Here is a 22,778-nt window from a genome sequence, read left to right as displayed (position 1 = left end):
TCACTGTTGAGAGGCAGTGTTATATGCTCAAAGGAGCACAGGCAGAAAGACATATCTGGAGTTGAATCCCACAACCTCCTTAATAGCTGTGTATCTTGGACATGTACATCAGCCCTCAAAGGCCCAGTTTCTGTGTGGAAACCTCTCTGATGGGGAGTGGTGGTGGTAATATGTGTAAGGCACCCAGCACAGTAACTAGCATGTTGGTATCTATGGTAGATCCAATTTCACAAATGGTAAGCTGTCTGACTCCAAACCACACATTTTTTCCCCATTACACTACATCTCTTAGTTGGTTCTGTTATATAATTTGACTTGTTCAAAACACTGTTGGGTGACATTTTCATGTTGCTTTTATATATTTGTGTTTTGAGAAACTGGCACCAAGCAAGGTCAGAGTCAGGCGTTTAGGCAGATCTGAAAGGTCTGAGGACTGTCAAGGACAAGGACAAAAACAGCTTCTTGGCTGGGAGGTTGGCTCACACAGGAGAAAAAGTGCATTGCCCATGCCCTGGAAGGGAAGTGAAGGCAGACCGTGGCAGCTTCTGCAGGGACTCCTAACATGCTTCCTGCTTACAGCCAGAAATGGTGGGAGAGGATAGGCAATAAGTGCAGACAACAGTTATTCATCTGAATAAAGGGCCAGGAACCAGGAGGTCCCTATAACGTTCTATTTAGCAAATGCTCTAGCTTCTCTAAATCAGGCTGTAGAAAGAAATTGGGTAATGTGCAATGTAAAGCACATCAACCAGTGGTTTCTTACTGTTCACTGTCAAAAACGATATACTTATGATGCAGGATCATTAGCATGTGAGACGCGTGCATTGGAACAAATGTCTGTGACATCCTTGTGCCAAGTGTGCTAAAAAGCGTGGGCTATTGGTCAGTACACAAAAGCATAATTTCCCTCCTTGGCCTCATGCTATAATAGTTTAAGAAACGAGATTGTCAGATGTGATGAACTTGGTATCTCACTGCTGTGAGCTACTAAAATTTAAAGATCTTGATGGCAATTTTCATAGCTTTCGACAAAGATTATAAATATACAAGTGCTTAACAGCAATGTGATGACAGCCTTAGGTTAAACAAGATAATTGCTTCCTCTGATATGGAAGTCAATTCAGTGTATGGCTAGAAAGAACCAGAATGAAACATAACAGAGAAAACTGGTTTAGTAAAATTTTCTAAGCTACATATTTGATTATGTCATTTGCTGGCACAAATTCTTTCAAATGCTTCCCAAAAATAACACCAAAATAAAATCTAAACATTGTAGTATAACACATGAGGCTTTTATGATCTGGGCCCCTATTATATCCCCCCCAAAAAAAAACCCTTTTCAGTCATGCCAAGTTGCTGCCAGTTTCTAACCTCTCTCTTCTCCACTGTTCTCTTTCTGGAAAACCCCTTCTCCAACTCTCTGCCTGACAACCTTGTTCTCACCTTCTCATTCAAGATTCACTTCAAGTCTTCCTCCTCAGGGAAGCTTTCTCTGATGCCCGTCCCACCCAACTTGCATTCTTTAACCATAGCACACGTCCTAAGTATCAGCTTGCTTATCTCCTCTCCAACCAGACTGTGTAGACTTTGAGGTTTGGGTCATATCTTTCACCCTGTACTCCCAGCACCTACAGCCCTGCCTGGCATTTAGTAAATATTCAAGAAATGTTTGGGGAAGTTAACTTCTAAATACATTTTTTTTTTTTTTTTTTTTTTTGCTGTACACGGGCCTCTCAGTGTTGTGGCCTCTCCTGTTGGGGAGCACAGGCTCCGGACGCGCAGGCTCAGCGGCCATGGCTCACGGGCCTAGCCACTCTGCAGCATGTGGGATCTTCCCGGACCGGGGCACAAACCCGTGTCCCCTGCATCGGCAGGCGGACTCTCAACCACTGCGCCACCAGGGAAGCCCTCTAAATACATTTTTAACTTTTTATATACAAACACAAATAATTGAATTGGCCTAAGTTTTATTGTACTGTCAAGTATAACATTTAAAAAAGATATTAAATGACAATAAATTTGAATTATCATTTGCCTGGAATTCTGTACAAATCGGCTCATACTCACTCTCACAAGACATTGCAAGTAGGTTATACTTTACAGCTGAATAAGCTCAGAGACTTTAAGTAACTTTCAAAAGGTCACACAGCCAAGCCATGATTCAAAGCTCTGGCTGTCACACTCCCTATATCTCTATTCATGAGACTGACTTACAGGCAGAGACTTCATGGTATTATATGAAGATCAGCTTTGATGATTACTCTCATATCTGAACTAAGTTGCAATTCGAGTATGCAATTCTAAAATCAAATTTTAGATAAAATAAGTTCTTATTTGTGAAGAGACAATGTTTCATGCTCTCAACTGGTCTGGTAAAAGAAGAGCTCCAAAAGCAAACTTTGGTTTGATTTTAAAATCCTGTTGTATAATTTTTAAAAAATTGTATAAAACTCAAGGCTGAGTAAACGATGACTCACTGGAGGGACCTGGGATATTGAAACTCATTCTAAAACTTAATGAGTGAGAGGACTAAGTGAAGAGGAAAAACAAGAGGCCAAGAGAAATGAGTCCTACAATGGATAACATAAAGGAGTGGCAAAGAACATTTGGATAAACTCGCCGCATCTTTTCATTTTCAAATTTCCATTTCCCATTTTAAATGGAAACAGTGTCACATTTTCTCCACATAAAATGACCAACAGAATAAAGATAGTATTGCATATGTTGGCTTTCCAAACAGTGTCTTGTAAAAATAGTGAGAATTTTTACTATTCTTATTGAGAAGAAGAATATTAAGGCTAGGAAGCAAAGCAACCCTTGATCAACAGCTCTTGTAATTTCAGGCCTCATCGACCAGGTTTCTTATTCTTATAATTCTAGCAGCTACTCCTAAAGGCTTGTCTAGATTAAGCCAATTAATTGTGAAAAGATTCACATAGCTCCCTAGTGGTTTCTTAGTATTCACAGCAAAAATGATGAGAATTAACATTTGAAAATAAAACTACTCTGGATTCTTGGACCTTTGTTATAGAACCTTTTCACCTCTAATCTATGGGGAAACCATTCAGATGACATGAATATTTCCAGACTATGCCAAGCTCTGAAAAGTGCTAGCCTGTCGTTTTGGATTATCCAAATAGAGCATGATTGACTGTTAGAGTACTCCTCTGGTTCTATCTGTGAAAGGTTAGTTAAAACCCAAGGTTACACAGAGAAAATCAGAACTGATAAGTCATTTCTTCTTTGGTCTGAAAAAATTTGTTTTAATAAAATTGTCATTCCCTAAAGTTAAGTCTGTACAGTCTTAAATTACAATTTTAATGCATTAAGCATCTAACAGAATCACAGGAAAATTAATCCGAAGTCAGAAAGTTTCTTTAAGAAACGCACATAAAAATCAATGGCATATGTGGAATGTCCTTATTTTTCAAAATTACATCCAGCGTGAGTCAGGTATTCAAATTTCATTAACTGCTCTATAAACCCACAGAACACATTTCCCAATTCAGACAAATCCTATGTGAATTTCAATGCAATGTGTATGCATTAACATAGTAATTAGAAGGATACTTAATGGGAAAGCTAAATAGGAGAGGTGATTAAAAGGCACCAGCCTGAAAAATAGCACCACAATATCTAGGCATCATCCTTACTCCCCACCCTACCCCTCTCCACCAACAGATCAGAGAGGCTCTAAAGTCCACAAGAGCAGAAGGTATATCTGTTTTGTTCACACCAAATTCTCAGTGCCTAAGAATGCCCTTGGTACGTAGTGGATGGTTAATAAATATCTTATTAATAAATGAATAAAGAGAATAGTTACCATTTATTAAGTACTTCTATGTGCCAGGCACTGCACCAACCGTATTACTGACATCCCCTCACTTACTCTTTGTGATGGTCCAATCAGGCGGGATTAGTAGCCTCATTTTACAGATGAGGAAACAGACCAATACAGATTAAATAATTTGACCAATGTTTATTACAACTATCAAGTAGTAGAACTGAGATTTGAACCCAAGATGCTCTGATTTCAAAGTTCTGGCTCTATATTAAATGTTATAGCACTGTGCTATATCACTGCCATCCTATTTAACATAAATACTCGTCTTGTGAGAAAATAATAATATTCAAAATAATGTAATGCTGGTTTCTGTTTAAACTCTCAAAACAGTTACAACCATGCCATTCTATTTTATTAAAGTTGACACTAGTCCACTAAGAATTGGTCAGTTGCTAAGGAACTCCTATCAACACTTCTACTACAGGCACCTAAAACTTAGACATGGAATATGATCATTGGTGACCAGAAGTTAGAGCAAGATGCCAAATATATTTTAATGAAGATTCTTTATACCATTCAGATATGCAATATAATAATATGAATCTATTACAATATTAAAGGAGAAAAAGGAAATGGATGCAATTAATTTTAGCCTAGCAGTAATGCATGTCTAAACTTTGCTGCTACACTCAAAGACACATTTTATAGTGCTTAGAACAAGGGATAGCACAGATTTTGGAGACTGTGTTACTTTTATTTATACTGACAAGGAATTTATGTATGTTAAACTTTAGAAGTTTCATTATGGCAGAAGAAACAGAGGGGACTGCAGAAGACATGCTGTGAATCTTGCTGTATAGTGTATGGATGACAGGTAGCTAGGATGTGGAGAGGGTGCTTAAAGGCAGTGTATGCAAATACCATTCTCAACCAAAGAATATCATCATAAGGGAGGCAACAAAGCTGTAGACTTTTCTGGAAAGTGATATCACCCTAAAAAAAACAGTCATTTAAATGAGTAACCAAGCAGGGTGTCTCACATACAGGACTCTCTCTCTCCCTCTCTCTCTCTCTCTATGTATATATATATAAATATATATATATATATATATATATATTTATTTATTTATATATGTTTAGATATATGTTTATATATATTTATATGTTTTAACTACTTTTCTCTTTCCCCTCATCAGCATCTGTAACCCTGTGAAGACAGTGACATTTAAAAAGACACAGCAGGTGGTTAATAAATAGAAGCAGTTGAAAGGGATCTTAGCTAAAGCTTCATAGGATGGTAAAGCACTACTGCTTTAGCTTGAGAATGATTCCAAGTTAGAAAAGCTGGAAACAGCCTCATTTAACGAGCTGGGATTCTTCTTTTCAAAAAAGATTCAACAACCTGTAGAAGCCCCCTTAGATTTGTAAACAGTAGCTGGTCATAAGCATCATTAGAAATAGTTTCCAAATCAAATATTAATTAATAACACTGAAAACAATAATTTTAGCTCTGCATAGATTTCGTCCAAGTACAGGACATAATACAGAAGAAGCCCATTCACTTTAATCACCCAGTATTGTGAACACACAATCTTGGGGCTTGCAGTCATAAGTTGCCTTAAGCCCTAAGTCCTGTGCTCAGCAGAATACAAAGTGCATAAGACTATACAACCTCACATCACAAAGAGAAAGTGCTCCAGAATTACTCCAAATGCCAAAACAATGTGTATAAACAAAACTATGATTTTCAAAGCTTGAAACTCTGAGTAGCTAACCACTCATTATTTTTTAAAAATGATTGTTACAGTAAGAATAAAGAAAGGTATTCACTGAATAGATAAATGGATATTTCAATTTCCAAGGTCTCCTAAAATTTACCGTATTTTCGTGGAGAGCAGGAATAAATTTTTAATATCTAAATTACCTAGTTTTCAGCACCTCATTTCCCTACTGACTCCAAAAAGCCACAAAGAGCATCTGCTCAGTTATGGCTCATATTCAGCCAACAAATCTGGGGAACTTAGAACTGCTACACCTTGACTTAAGTCTGCAAGCACAAATGGAGTCCAACAAATCATGCTATTGCTATGCTCGCTCCAATCCTGGTGCTATCACTTTCCCTTGGTGCCTAGATGCAGTAATTGTCTCCTCCTTTAAAAGCCTGGGAAAGAAGGGATGAGACTTAATCTGACAGGTACTGCTGCCTTCCTGACATGGGCCAGCAGAGCTGCTGCTTTTCCATCAGCTGGTCCTTATTTGCATCCTCGAGAGGTCTGTTAATTTAGAATTGAGCACCAGGCCCACTCTAACTAGAAAGGGACCACCCCACAGTATATTAAAAGGTTCACATCAATGTATGCAATTTAAATGCACATGCATATAATTAACTAGACACATTACCAGTGTGAGCTGCTAATTTGGAACGAGACACAAAAGACTGGATGGAATATGTGGAGAAAAAAAAACTTTAAAATTAAAATGACTAAATAATGAAAACTGCTTCATGCTGTGTCTACTATTTTCATGTGAACTTAATATAACTGTAAATATATTTTAATGAACAGTAGAAAGAGGCAATTACAAAGAGCAAAGGAGGGCAGCACAACAGTAAAACATCATCAGAATAGCTCTTTGCCGTCATATTAAAAGTGCTGCCTGAAGACAGGGGATGAATTATAACTTCATAATTTCAGGGGAAAAAATGTTTATTACAGATACACACCTATTTGCCAACTTGCTGGCAATGAAAACAGAAAACTAAAGTGAAAACGGGGAAATCCTAGCTAACAAACAGAAAAGAGAGGAAATCTGAGCTTGACACTTTGGTTGTCAACAACAAAAAATTAATCAATAGTGAATCTAAGAAAGAAATGGAAAATTTTATTTGAGCCAACTGAGGTTTATAAGCTGGGAGACAGTCTCTCAGAGAGCTCTGAGAACTGTTTGGAAAAGGTCAGTATATATGTGATTTTGGTGCAGGGAGTATGTGCAATCAAGCACACATCTCAGTAGAAGGTTGCTGCTGGTCACAAGGAATAGACATCTTAGTTAATGGTTTTAATGCTTTTCTAACTATGGGAAGATGCAAGAAACTTAGTTCATAAAATTTTCTCCTGAAAATGTCTATCTGAGGGCCAGTTTTGCCAGTTTTCCCAGAGCACAAAGTGCTTCATCGTGACCTTCACCCTGAACTCCTTTCAGAGTGTACTGTAGGTCAGCAACTGCAGTGGCTAATGGCTTGACTCTTGTAGAACTGGATGGTGGGCAACATTCTCTATCCTACAATTCCTTCTCTTTCAGTCTTAATTTCGACCAAAGTTTGGGAGGCATTTCGTGACTAATTTGTCCCTTGTTGCTAGGGATGCTCATTCCCAGACCAGGCAAATATTTTGTTGATAGGCCACTCAATGTGCTATTACTGGACTGGGTCCTGTTAACAGTAGCCAAAAGCCTCTGGACCATCTGTCTTACTAAGCTGTTATGGTCCAGGATATAGTTTCCTCTTGCTGCTTTTTCCCATATCTGGAGTTACACTATTACCATCATTGATCTTATAGGACTATATATTTGGTCAATGGTTTCAAGTCGCCTAATCATCATTAATTTTATCTGAGGCTCAGTCACATATTTGGTAGCATAAGAAACAATTATCTTGTAAAATAGGCAGAATACAAATAATACTGCTAGTGATGTGAGTAAGGTCATAGGTGAGGATTTAAGCTAAGGACTTACATTAGGTGTAGCCCAGCATCTCCCAGATTGTCTGACCAGTCAGTTCTGCACCAATCTCTACCGTTAAGGAAAATGATAATTGCCACTGTACATAAAGTTTACCAAAGATGTCTGCGCGTACAAGGTGAGTGGTGGGTCATCGTGAGCCCTGACAGGATTGAGAAAGGAATGTTATCTTCTAAAGAAGTACACGGCTGTTGCCAGAAGAAGAAAAATTGATCTTTATGATTGACCAGATATTTCTGTCATTGGGGAGGTCTGATTAACACATAATGCATATGCACAATGCACACTAGAGGGGAGGGAGGAGGCCAAAGGGCAGAGAAAAAATTTTATGTTTAAATTTTTGTCTTGCCTTAAAATGTGAATTTTTAATCTCATCATGGTGTTAAAATATCCTCTTTGCTTTATCTTCTTTCACTAAAACACCTTTGTATTCTCAAAATGATTTCCTTAGGGTGTGAATGAGTTCTTGATATTCTTACACATCAAAAGCCACTGCTGGTATCATAACCAAAAATATATGTGAAAGTCTGAGAATGTTCATTTAAGTACTGTCAATATCATGGAGTAACTGAAGAATAGATTTGCAACTATAAAATGAGTGTGATAAAGTCCATGACTCAATGTAGAAAAATAATGCAAGGCTTTTGACACTGATAGATTTTTGTTATTAGTGTTATAATTCAGGTGGGAGGATAAGAGGTTAAGCAGTTGGAAAACATCCGCTGACTGTCTCCAGGGCTGAGCCTGAGTGGCATCGGGGGTAGGGAGTATAGGATGTTTCTGTGAAGCAACTGAAAAGTTCAGCCCATGAAATATGCTCTGAGCTCTAATGCTTTAAAGAGGCATGGATTTTGCCAAATATTGGGGGATAAAAAGCCTATCCCATTTTTTTTTTTTTTTTTTTTTTTTTTGCGGTATGCGGGCCTCTCACTGTTGTGGCCTCTCCCGTTGCGGAGCACAGGCTCCGGACGCGCAGGCCCAGCGGCCATGGCTCACGGGCCCAGCCGCTCCGCGGCATATGGGATCCTCCCAGACCGGGGCACGAACCCGTATCCCCTGCATCGGCAGGCGGACTCTCAACCACTGCGCCACCAGGGAGGCCCAAGCCTATCCCATTTTTAAATTGAGAATAAGGCTGGATTGTGAAAGCCAGGTCACTAGAACAGTTTTAGTTAATGTACATTTACTAGTTTGCATATTGAACAGATCCTATATATGTAGTGAAAAGATCCTACTTTTAAATGTTAGATGAACACTTTGAGCTGGTTAAAAGCATCAATTATTGTCCTTGGTGTACGGTTATAAGGTCGATTATAACTACTCTAGAGATAAACAGGGAATATATGCTGCAAGGCAGATTTTAAAAATCCATTTAAAATGACATGGGTATAGGGACTTCCCTGGTGGTCCAGCGGTAAAGAATCTGCCTTCCAATGCAGGGGACGTGGTTTTGATCCCTGGTCAGGGAACTAAGATCTCACATGCTGCAGGGCAAATAAGTCCGTGCGCCACAACTACTGAGCTCTCACCCCTCAACGAGAGAGCCCGTGTGCTGCAAACTATGGAGCCCACGCATGCTGGAACACACACGTCACAACTAGAGAGAGAAAATCCACGTGCCACAACTAGAGAGAAGCCAGCACGCCACAATGAAGAGCCCGCACCACAACGAAAGACCCTGCATGCCTCAACAAAGATCCCACATACCACAACTAAGACCTGACGCAGCCAGAAAAAAAATAAAGAAAATAATTAAAGAAAATAATTTAAAAAAATAAATAAAATGACATGGGTATAATGTCATTAAGAATTCCAATTATTCAGTGATGCAACTCAATGGCAAAACACAGTGGCCTGTCTGCTTGAGGTGAGTTAACAAATGCAACTCACTCATGTCTCCAACTCCTAATAAAGATGTCTTTCCAATCTGATTCAGCATTTGTATGCAATTTATATTCACAGAATTATGGAATTTTAGAGCACAGAGGAGTTCTATAAATGATCTAGTGTTAGTCCCTTGCTAAAATGAAAAAATCAAGGCCAGCCCACATGGGATAAATAATTTACCCATGGAATCTAGACAGTTAGCTACACGTTCACTCTATAATGCTCTTTCAAGTAATATTTTAGCAAAAAAAAATACGTGCAGCAATTACTTTACTCAAAATTGCTGTTTTCACTCACATTTTTCTTTGAATTCTCTCTTTCCCCAACCTGGAAGTCTTTTGGAAATATATTTTACAAACTTAATTTCAAAACAGTATATTTAAGAATATTAATATTTTAAAGGAGGCAACATAATGTGTTTGCTCTGATATTCCCTTAACATGAGAACGGTGAATTACGCTTAGCTCATTGTACATAATTTTTCTTAACAATTAGGGCCATAATAACATTTAAGTGATGTTTTATTTTTTCACTCATTCTCTTGAACCAAGAGAATCTGCTAAAGCAGGTTTTACAAGCTTACATTCCCTCTAGCCATTTTCACTAATTCTAGTTCAAAGGTAAATATTGCTAATTTCACAAGACATATTTTTAAAACATAAGGACCAAAATGTGTGATTTGCTGAATAAGATTCAGAAAAGGCTGTCACAGAATAATCTTTTAATGCCAGGATTTTATTTACAAAAATTTACTGAAGAGCAAAAACAGGAATGTTGATATCAACGGGTATTAACTGTGATTTGCTGACTCCATTTTTATATAAACCCAGTCATGTGAGCTGGGTTCCCATGTGATACGCCCCTTTCATCAAATAACTTAAGCCTATTAACAAATGCTTTGATGGTACTTGGTCCATGGAGATTCCCACTAATTGCCCTGTGCTTTTAACACTTCCAAATACATATTACAATTGTTTATTATAAAAATGACTAGAAAGCAGTCGCTGCATGCCTTGAATCAGCCTGATGAATATTAGGATGCACAGAGGAAGGTCTATCAGTCTACATGATCATGCTGGGGCAGGACCACAGAACAGATCCCTTTCCAATGCAAAGCAGGACACACCAGTCATTCTGGATTGTTAAATATGTAACAGTGATTCTGCCTATAGGTGCAAAATATGAGGCTTAAAACAGACGGCTATTTTCAAAGATCACTGATCTTCATGAACTACCAAAGAATAAAATGAAAGGGAAGATCTCAAACCATAATTATGCTGTAAGCTTCTGGGGGTAGAAAATTATTTATCCTAGAACATCCCACAGCACCTGCTGCAGTTCAGGCATATAACAGGCATTTAACAGATGTTTATTGATTGTTCAAGACATGATATTAAGATTCACTGCAGTGATTAAATTCTAAAACTGCAACAGTTACTTGAATAAATGGGAGGCACTGTGGTAAAAGAGAAATAACTTTAGATTTGGAATCAAACAAACCAGTGTTCAATCCTGGTGTGACACCAACCAGCCATGTTACCTTGAGCAAGTCACTGAATCCTTGAGCTTCAGACTTCTTGCCTGTAAAGTGGGGACAATAATACCACCTTTGCAAAGACGTTAGGCTAAATTTTCATTTTCATTTTAAATGGGGTATACAGATCACCTAGCACAATGTCTGGGATAAAAGAGTACTCAGTGAACAGATCCATGGTGCTCTTTGGGTTGAATCATGAACTTAAAGAAATAAACATCAGAGTATCCATTATCTCAATTTCAACCTTTCTTCACAAGCTGTCTCCACCTTGACACATTATCTATGACAACAGACATATATTTATAAAGTCAGTGACAAAGACTGATGGCTGTGTTCCACAGCAGACTAAATAACTGTGATAATCAAACCACGACAACCATGTGATGCAAAAGAACAATATTGTTTTCTAAAAAAGACATGTTCTGCTTATTCACTAATCAGTTGTAAAATACCTGCAGAGATGCACTTTATACTTATGAAAAACACATTTTCTCACCCATCTATGTACTATGAACCCATCCCTTACCAGTAATTTTCAGTGGACGCTGGCATATTGCATCCAAAAAGTAGCATATGATGGACAGTATCCATGCTGGCATGGGGTTTGAAGTCAACTGTTAAGAGAAAATGATACATGATCGTCAATACAAGTTATACTTCTGTGCACAAGTGTCACAAGAGACCCCAGCATTCAACATTTCAAGTAGCTGTATAACAAAGATATTTTGATGCTCTTATGACAGAATGCTCTGGTTGTATAAATTATCGTATTCCTTAAGATGAACAAGATTTGATAATTTAATTTAGTAGGATAATAAACTATTATATAACAAAAGAGAAAATAATAGGCTGAAACTACAGATATACCCACACACACATTAATGAAAGCCCCCTTTTAAAGTGATGAGAGCATTGTGTGGGTATAAAATGAAAGTTCCAGGCTATGTATTCACAATATATTTCCTTCCAGAATTCAGTAGAGTTCTGAGCACCATACAATACTGCACAACATTGCACTGAAACAGAAGCCACAGTGAGTGGTCAAAACATAAGCAAAAGGATTCAGAACACAAATTTATTATCATCTTAAAATAACAGTGGCCACTGGATTGTGATATGGAGAAACAAGTTACTAGAAAAGGAAATAAAAGTGGAAAATGTATCTTTACAAAAATACACAAGAAGAAAAATGTCCTGGATGAGTACTGTGCACTTGTTAAAGGGATACTGAAACTTACACATTGTCATTTCTCTTTTTGTCCTGATAATAGTGGTTGAAAGACATTAAAATAAACAAAAGTCAGTTCAGAGGTAGAACAAAGAAAAATCAGGGATAAGTTATATTATTTAGTATGATCAATATCGAGCATGAGTTTTCTTTACTGGTTTGAGTGTGGCTCATCCCCTTTTGTCCACATTCAAAATGCTGCCCTACCGGGCAGTTTTCAAGTCACCTTTACACATAAAAATGCTAAACAGTCTAAAATGATCCTAAGTCTTGGGTGTGTGCAAAACTGCATCTTTTAGCTCTTTTTGTCTATTTGATAAAATTAATAAAACACCTTTTATTGTTGAAATGTATATCTGAGACATATGTATTTATAAAATAAAAGATGTTCTACATCAAACTATAGCACCATGACTTGCATAGTGTGGTTGATCAGAAAACACAAGGTGCCTACTGTGAGCCATCTTGACTCCCAACTTTCATGGAAAATAAAAAGCCTTTCATTTACTGCACTGAAAATAAGAATTTAAAGCCTAAAAATCACATCTTGAGATTTTCATACTGCTATTTAAAAAACCAACAAACAGAGGTTAGCTGGAAAATGGACTTGATATAACTTGAGGCTTTGTTTTCTGTTACCAAAGAATATAGTAAGCCTAGGAAAGTGAAGAAGACACTTTGGAAGGAAAGAAACAATTAGAAATTACAATAGTTCCCAAATCATAGAAAATGATATCATTACCAAGCCTAAATTTGTTACAAAAGAAATGGAAGAAGGATTCTACCTCCATAGGTTCACTCTCAAGTTGAGTGTGGGATTTCTTTCCCCCCTTCCAGAATCCTCCCAGGGGATCATTCCTCTAAGGAGGCAAATTGAAAAGGCCCTGAGGTGGGAGTACTTAGCCTTTGTCTTTTACTCACTTTACATTTATTTTGGTATGTGATGCAATTTGCTATCTTATATTCATTTTTATCAAATGGCTTCTATCATTCTATGGATGTCTATAACTTTTTGGTCTGATTAAATCTACCTCCCACTCTTTTTTTTTTTTTTTAAATATATATCCCTATGCCAGCCAGCCTATGAGGGGCTGTCAAATGAGAGGCAGACTCCTCTGCCTTTTCAGAACCTATGTAGATGATCATAGGGTTTCCATCCCCCTTAGATTCTTTGATTATGGGTGGATTATATTAATAGATTTCCCATGATTGAATCATTCTGGGAGTTTTGGTAATAAACCAACATGGCCACGTGCATTTTATCAAGAATTAAACTGTTGGATGAAAAACAATGTGAGTTCGAGGTGTCAGCTAAAAATCCAGGTGTAATGATCCAGCAGAACACTGGAATTCCATAACTCTTATTCAAGGAAGAGATCAGAGAATTACATATTTGGGAATCACTCAAAAATTGAACCCTGAAGCCATGAGGGTAAACAAAAGCACCAAAGGTGATAGTAGGAACCACAGCTAAGGCTCAGGACAGTTTTAGGGAAAGCCCTGAGCGGTCAGGGTCTGTGTAGTAGACCCTAACAGTGTTTTGGGGTTTTTTTTCTTTTTTTTTTTTTTTTAATATTAATGTAGTGTGTGTACTGTTGTGAAACAAAGCAAAAACATTTTTGAAAGAAGAGTGGGCTACCATTAAATTTAAAAGTCAAATATTAAGCAAAAGATTCAGGTAAGGACAGAGAAGAGACCTATTGGGAGAAGAATAGATCATGAAGACAACAACATACAGTCTCTGTGGCTTTTCACTAGGAAGGAAAGCCAAAAGTTTTGCTTGGGCCCCTGCTTATGCAAGAGGATCTTCTCATTGTCCTTTGTACAGGGCAAACATTATTCAAAGTATAACTTCTCTAGCCATTTTCTGATTTTTTTCTTCTTCTTCTGACATACTATTTTAAGAACCACTTATTTGTTCCACAGTGAACTCTTAGTAGACATGTGTTTAATTTTAGTTTCTATAGTGAGAAAGAAATCAATATCTTTAAGTGGTAGTAAAAGAAAATCCCTCAAAGTTCCCTCTCATAAAAACTTATTCTCACTGACTCATACATTCCTCCAGAAACTCAAGATCTAATTTAAATGCCAAGTAAATTATTGGTATAGACTGAAAACAAACAACTAACCATCTTTTTCATCTCCTAAAGAAAGAGTATAATAAACTATTCATATAATTGTAACTGAAAGTAAAATTCATTGCAAGTTGAAATGAAAAACATGTCCAGCAAAAGAAATGTCATATCAAAATATAAATCTAAACCAAACAGTAGATGTCATAAAATAGAGCAAAGATAAAGCAGGACTTGGACAATTTCATTGAAGGGCCTGCTGCCAGTACTGGGCCGAGGTCAACTGGGAAAAGATTAGGCTGACAGGTCCATTTCCTGGGTTTGTACCACTCCTACTTATTATTCCTGGCTTTGCAAAACAAGACCCCACCCCTAGGGAATAAGAATAATGTCCACTGAGCACAGGATACACAGATAACTATGCCAGAGATTTCAACACTACACAAAATATAATATGGAAAAATATTTTAAAATCACATCTTAAATTCCCACTTCTTTCTTTTTCTCCCATCATACACCAAAAAAAAAAAAATAAAGGATCCAAGGGGAAGGGAGCTAGAGGATAATAATGAAAACAACTGCATTTAAGTGTGCAATTCTGACAGGCAGAATAAACAAAGGCAGCCTTGGGATGGTGACAAACAGGCAAAGACCACAGCCTTGCAAGAATGCAAGGGTGTATTATATCCGATAAGATTAAAAGTGTCACTGACTCTTCTAACTCAATAATAAGATGACAGTTGCTTAAGTGGAAATGGTTCTTCAGCCTCAGTGGGTGTTAGCAGTTCAGACGGCCTGATGGATAAGACCAGGGAAAATTTTATAGGCAAGTAAGTGCGAGTGAGTTCTGGGAACCAAATACTTTTGAAGGACTAAGACTCCAGAAATAGAGACTCAAGCACATTAATTAAAGGAAATGTGATAATACTGCAAGTGCATAGGTTGGAGGATTTCTCAAAGAATAATGTCATCTGAAATGAAAGACTTGAAAGTACATGTGTGGGTGACATATTGAGCAGAGAGATAACTAGGTCTATTTTCTGGAGTTCTAAGCAAAATTTGTTCTAACTGCATGAGCTTGTTCAGGATTTATGGCCTCTTTTAGCTAACATCAGACTACAATCAGGGCCATAAAATTTTCTAAAACTGTGACCTAGGAGAGAATTTCATTTAGCACTTGGCTTTCTCTGCATTTTTCCCTTCCAAGTGGATATCCAGGTCTGCATGTCAAATTTTGATGTATCTGCCAGACCTAGGACGTGGAAATATTTCAAAGAACTCACATAGCCAAGTGGAGGAATATGCAATTTAGGAGATATCTATGTACACATATAACCAACCCCAAAATACCACTGGAAATGGGAGGAACACCCTTTTTAGCCAAAGGAAGGCAGTAAAGAAATACTACAGACCATGGATAATTAACCTATCGAATAAAAAAGAACTGACTTGCAAATGCAAGTTTGAATCTCCAAAACTTAGGCATTCCTGAATTGTTACTTATATGTATCATCAGAGAAAACTGTTAACTTTCTTTTTTCCTCTTAGTGGAATAATATTACACACAGTAAACAGCTTATTTCATATACTGTGGATATTTTTACATGTTATTAAACATTTTTTGTCAATGATACTTTTCAGCTAGTGCTGGGCACTAGAATTATCCTATGGAGTTTGTTAAAAATACAAGTGCTCAGGGTCAATCCTAGATCCGTCCTGCCCCTTCCCCCATCAATATCTTTTTTTTTTCTTTTTTTTGTGGTACGCGGGCCTCTCACTCTTGTGGCCTCCCCCGTTGTGGAGCACAGGCTCCGGACGCGCAGGCTCAGCGGCCATGGCTCACGGGCCTAGCCACTCCGCGGCATGTGGGATCTTCCCGGACCGGGGCACGAACCCGTGTCCGCTGCATCGGCAGGCGGACTCTCAGCCACTGCGCCACCAGGGAAGCCCCCCCCCATCCATATCTTATTTGAATCTCCAAAAGTTGTTCCAGGCAAGTGTCTCTTTGCAAAATTTCAAAGGTGAATCACCGGTGATTCTGACAACAGTCAACATTTTCAGTGGCAGTGGCTAAATATATTCTATTAACGTGAGCATATGCAGAGTTTACTCATCTTAATTAACTTGGGTTGTATAGCTCTTTTAAATGTACAGAGTAAACAGTAAAAACAAGGTTTCTTTTAAAACGAATTTATAAATGTTTCTGAAGGCAAAAATTAGTTGATTCTTTAGAATTGTTTTATTAAAAGAGATCACTGGAACTCTACATTACATCAGGCAGTTTTAGCTGTATCACCTAAAATCGTTTTAGGGCTGAGGTCTGAAGCAAGCATACAAATGGAACCCCCGGTGAGTATGTTCATGTCTGTGATAGAGTCCGTTTTCTAATAATCCTAGTGCTTTCAAGTCATTTTCAATATTGAGAAAATAGAGAGGTGTAAGGTTCAAGAAACAATAATGTAAAAGAGTTGTCATAATTTAAAAAAAAATGATCAGTTCCCCAATCTTAATATCACTCCCATAAACATTTCTTTATTTCCAAAAAATAAAGATTATACTTCAGAAACCATTCATAGGAACTGAAGATAATGCTCTAAATTGCAATTTAAGTGTAGGCTATGATCAACCTTAATGTTCATAATCTTGCAGTTGGGCGAGAAAAGTTCAGACAAATGTAAAGCTCACAGCAGCGTAGTGAAAACCCACAGCATGTTGAAAACCCACAGCAATGGCATATTATATTACCTTCTGCCGGCTTTCTGCAAACCATAAAGCAATTCTACACTAAAATAAAGACCTCTGCTTGAACATTTTTAATCAGAAAGTTTAATAGAAAAGTTGTCGTTAGCCCTCACTAGCTTGGACAGCGATATACAATTCAGAAAGAATCCTTAACGTGGTTTATGAGGACTTTAAGCTGCTGTTGCCAAATTAACCAAGATATAAGACACCCAAACAAGGCTATAAACTGAACGCAAATTTCAAGTGAAATAATCCTTACCGCTGAATAAAGGAATTTCAGCACAAAAGGAATTAAACTTCTAGATGAAATACCTTTTAAAAAGAAACTTTCTGGGCCTCCCTGGTGGCGCAGTGGTTGAGAGTCCGCCTGCCGATGCAGGGGATACGGGTTCGTGCCCCGGTCTGGGAGGATCCCACATGCCGCGGGGCGGCTGGGCCCGTGAGCCATGGCCGCTGGGCCTGCGCGTCCAGAGCCTGTGCTCCGCAACGGGAGAGGCCACAGCAGTGAGAGGCCCACATACCGCAAAAAGAAAAAAAAAAAAAAAAGAAACTTTCTGGTATATGTCAGAACCAACTAAACAGTCAATACATAGACTTTACCAGCCAGACTATGCAAGATAAAATAGCATAAGCTTCATTAAGCCCTGTTTTTGTAATGTCATCTCTGTAATATCCCCCTATTAATTTCCCACAGAATCAAATCCACATTCCCCTCTTGCCTTTCCAGAATATCACAGCAGTCTCCGATCCCGCTACATTTCCAACAAGACAACCTCCAACATACACTCTGTGCTCTCACTGGCTGCCCTTCTCGCCTAGTAACCATAACCACTAACGTTTACTGAGGGCTTATCCTGTGCATGGCTCATTTACTGCTCCCAGCAACCCTATGAGTCTGGTCCTTTCCCCCTAACAGGTGAGCCTGAGTAACAACCGCCCATGGCCACACAGCCAGCAAGTGGCGAGGCTCACGTGTGTGCTCAGTACGCTTCTTCTGTGCTCATATGGTCGGCAGCTGGAATATTCTCCTCCTTCTGCAGATCCAAATAGACCGTCTTCCCAGACCCAGATCAAACACTGCCACCTCTCTCATGAAATTTTCTCTGACTAAAACAGTTCACACTGGGCTTTTTAGAGTTGGCCACTGAAATTGTCCCCACCGAAACAGCTGAAATGGATACTTCAGAATGACTGTCAAAATGCCAAGAACCCCTAGACACTGAAGGACGTTTTACACATCAAACCTGATCCAACCCTGGGCTTTCGGAATTGGCCATTTTCTGGGGAGTGGGGAGGAGTGGCATTTTGACATTACTGCATTAAAACAGCTTTGTCAACATGTCAGTTACTTTTTGGTGACCTCTAGATGCATTGAATTGAAGACATTCTTAAGTCTCAGCTTCATAAAATATAATGAAATGGTTCCTACCCCTCCTCTCTTTTTTATTACCTGACAAAACTCTGGGGGCTTGTGGGGGGCTGTCATGTTGGAAATGTGGGTATTTGGGTGACCAAAGGATAGAGGACATTTAAGAAATATGCTGAGACAGAGTGTATAGCAACAGCTTCTCCTTCTTGATTATGACCAAGCAAATGAAGTTTTAGCCACTCATCAGAGACCTCCAGTACAGTGTATCTGATTTGTGCTATTTCAGCTCTCTCCAAGTAGCTTTCACTAAAAAACTAGAATAGCCTCTGAGTATGGCTGCTGGGAGGTACTCAACGGTCATGTGGAAGTCAGAGACGAAATTATTCATGTTGGAGAAAATCCTAGGTGAAGAGAGAAGTATATGTAGTCAATTAATTGGAAGCAGAAAGGTGACAGAATGATTGCATTGGGATGGGGACTCACACACACAAACACACACACACACCCTTCTATTTACTGCTGTCAAAGCCATAGAAATGTGGATAAATGAGCACTGAACCCTGCCAGACCTTGGTCTTTACAGTCATACTATGTAGCTGACCCATAAGCATGATCAAAATTAGATTGCTTCTGTAGTTTTTGAAGTATCCCAACATCACCTTAACGTGTGCTTTGTTTAAGACAGGTCACATTTGGAAATATTCAAGTCTAACTGTACAGTTCTGCAGTAGGAATTGTTTCACATTCAACAGAGAAGCCCAGGAAAATGAAAAGCAATGAATCATTAGATTAATTTTCATCTATTTATAAATTCAATGCTTCTGTCTGATTTGTATAGTGCCATTTGATAGATAGGGACCTGTCATCATTCACTAAGGAAAAGACACATTTATTTACTGGTCATCCATGTCAGGGAAAGCAAGTGGATGAAGATGACAGTCAAATTTCTTGGCTGAGTGGGCTGCTGTCAGAGTCAATTCTTCTGAGTGTCTATAAAACACCTTTCAGACAGCAACACAGTTCGGTGGTCAAATGTAGATTTTATCATACCCTCACCCATTCCAGTTCTGTGGTTCTTTATTAAAACAACAAACAAAAGCAGTGCTCTAGGGAAAGCTATAATTTTGTTCAGAAGATGAAAATTATACTTATCTTTATTATAGTATTTTCTCAAACACCTACTTTAATTCATATTTAATAATTCAATGCTAACATATAAACACATCAAGCATGTTGGATAGGCTTATATGTATATACTACAGGCATATGCACATGAAATTCCATGATAATTGTGATGGTATCTTCTCAAAATTAAGAAATATGTTTATTTAAATGAGTTACATAATTAGTCACACACATGTAAAAATTATAAATTACTCAAATGCAATTTTGGCTTTTACCACCATCAAGAGAGTTTGTTTTAGTCCTAATAAGCAGTCTGCCTTTTGTAATTTTCTTTAGAAATTTGAAAAGCAAAAGACGAAAGTCCTTTTTATATGTTGTAACATTTGTATTCTTGTCTTCTAGAATTCTGCCAGGCTGTGATTTCCTTGAATTTGTATCATACTACATCTCCACTGCCTAGCCCAATAACTGGCACACAGTAGAATTTTAAAAGTTTGCTAAACTATTTACAATAGCCAGGCCATGGAAGCAACCTAAATGTCCATCGACAGATGAATGGATAAAGAAGATGTGGCACACATATACAGTGGAATATTACTCAGCCATAAAAAGAAATGTAATTGAGTTATTTGTAGTGAGGTGGATGGACCTAGAGTCTATCATACAGAGTGAAGTTAAGTCAGAAAGAGAAAAACATATACCACATGTTAACACATATATATGGAATCTAAGAAAAAAAAAAGAAAAGAAACAATGGTATTGATGAACTTAGTGGCAGGGCAGGAATAAAGACGTAGATGTAGAGAATGTACTTGAGGGCACGGGGTGGTGGGGGGAAGCTGGGGCGAAGTGAGAGTAGCATTGAGATATACACACTACCAAATGTGAAACAGCTAGTGGGAAGCAGCTGTATAGCACAGGGAGATCAGCTCGGTGCTTTGTGACCACCTAGAGGGGTGGGATAGGGAGGGTGGGAGGGAGACACAAGAGGGAGGGCATATGGGGATATATGTATACATATGGCTGATTCACTCTGTTGTACAACAGAAACTAACACAGTACTGTGAAGCAATTATACTCCAATAAAGATGTATTAAAAATTTTTTTTAAGTTTGCTGAATTTATGAACAAGTGCCTTTCTTAAAAAACAATTATTCCGTTATATTCAAATGAGTATAATTTAAGACAAAAGAGTAAATTGTCTACTATTCAATATGTTGCCTTATAAACTGGCCAAACAAAACACTTTTTTAGGGTCCACTCATGTATAAGCAAGCAATTACTGAGTCCCTACCATATACTGTGGCACATATCCTGCTGGCATTCAAAAATTTTAAGGGCACAGATAATGAAAACAGAAGATATAAAATGATAAGTGTCTTAAGAAAAAAAATGAACAAAGTTTTATAGGTGTTTACAAGTCTTCATTTTTAACCATATTTAATCTTATGATAAGGCACCCTGAGAACCAGAATTTCAGACAACGCACAAAAAAGCCAAAATTTCATTCATGGAAAAGCCTTGGTTACCCCACAACTAAAACGTTCACTTTGGGAATTGGGATAAGCTATGTATAATCACCCTCCCAACATAAAACCTGTATATCCAAGCACTTTGCCTTCTGCAAATGTTTAAATCTTCATGTGTATTGGGTTTTATTTCATAAGATGGTTTGAGTTTTATTTTACTTTTTGGCAGAACTGACCAGAGTGTTCCCAGTAGGGAATGAAGGTAAGGGAATGAAAGAATAATTGTTTTTAATGTGAGGAAGACAGAGATGTGCGATTGCTGTATTTCAGCTCCTTCTATCCATCTGATAACTTCTTCCCTTTATCCCCTGTATCACTATCCCCACACCTAAATCTGTTATGATTTAAGTGGCATACATGTAGGGGGCACATATATAGTAAAAACTTCTTAACCTCTCTGACCTTCTGTTTCTTTTTCTCTAAAATGGCTTAAATACGCTTAGTTTTCTGTATCTTAGTGTCTGGCAAGTCCTCAGTAAACGATGGCTGGTGGTGGGCTGATTATAGGAACAAGCATTCCTATAATAGGACAAACTATTGTCCTAGCACCTGATTAAATCACAGACACAGATGTTCCTGTCTCTGCTTCTCAGTATAAAATAGGACAACCTACAGTGCTGTCCTAAGAATTAATGAGATTATACATGCAGATTTTTCCTTACTTATTCCCTTATATAAATCATTGTTGGTACTTCTCTTTGGTTTTCAATTTTCCAGTTCTATTCTGCCTACACCTAAACTTCTGTGGTTGCTGAATTATGTAAACAACGGTAACCACAAATCTCCTGGGGGTAGTATATTAAAGGACTAACACTGAAAATGAAATAATCATGTTTTGAACAGGTGACAGAATGTTTAGTATTCATGCAATCCTCCCAGCAATAAAGTAATGAAGAAATACTGAAAATAGTTATAATTATTCTTATAAGATCCTTTAAGGACCTTAGAACTGGAAACAGTTTAATCTTAGATGAGAGTTGCCTAGGAAAAATGGACAAATGTTTAACACCTGGTTGTAATATAGCCCTTTATGTGTTTCCTGTGAATATTTTTCTTGACTGAATATATTGACTTGTACTTTCAATTTTAAGTTATGTGAAAGTAAACACATTTATATTAGGAGAGCAATAACACATTCCAGGATATATATTTATAGGCCTTAGAGTCACCAGCTCTGAAATCATTTACTACCACTACCTCCAGAAACAACCCAGTAACCTATTAATGTGAGACCTTGTAATACTGCTCTGAAACACGACTACCATATTTACACAGGTGTGTAGAGGGGCCTTCTCTTCAAAAACAGGAGGAAGAAAGTCTACTCCTGAACTTGGACAAAAAAAATATAAAATTAGTAAAGAAAAACTTCAGGTACAGTTCCTTTTTATTAGTAAACATTAGTTTCTCCTAAGCTATCGAATATGTGGACATGAAAATGAGGAAAGCTTTACTGTTAATATTTTAATTATGAATTTATATCCTAAATCACTTTTGGTGTTACTCAAAGCATGACAATTAGGAACTTAAATTATTTTTCTCCCTTTAAAGTTAAAGTTCAGGATCTGGAAGCACCATACTTCCTAACTTTTTTCCTGGTAATGTTCAATTGTTACACAAAGGGACATCACTCAGGCAATGTTCAACTTCCCAAGGTCTGACTTATTTTTAGGAGTTAACTATGGAGCAAATTTTGTTTAGAGTGTTGATACAGGTTGTATTTTCTGTTGTGATTGCCACCAAAGTGTGTGAAAAAAATAGATGCACATT

At 37.8% G+C, this 22,778-nt stretch overlaps 1 protein-coding gene across 14 annotated transcripts in view; it reads right to left on the bottom strand.

Annotated features, from left to right (window-relative positions):
* PAM (peptidylglycine alpha-amidating monooxygenase) overlaps window positions 1-22,778 on the bottom strand; it is a 303,779-nt gene that overhangs the window by 99,086 nt on the left and 181,915 nt on the right. For all 14 annotated transcript variants that reach the window (XM_081233252.1, XM_081233262.1, XM_081233263.1 and 11 more), the window contains one exon: window positions 11,473-11,560. In XM_081233252.1, coding sequence (XP_081089378.1) covers window positions 11,473-11,560 — 88 coding nt within the window. The remainder of the gene's footprint in view (window positions 1-11,472; window positions 11,561-22,778) is intronic.

This window comes from Mesoplodon bidens (genome assembly GCF_964165515.1).
Source record: "Mesoplodon bidens genome assembly, chromosome: 4".
NCBI classification, from domain to species: domain Eukaryota; kingdom Metazoa; phylum Chordata; class Mammalia; order Artiodactyla; family Ziphiidae; genus Mesoplodon; species Mesoplodon bidens.
Note: the sequence above shows the minus strand (reverse complement) of the source record. Positions and strands in the feature narration are given on the sequence as shown.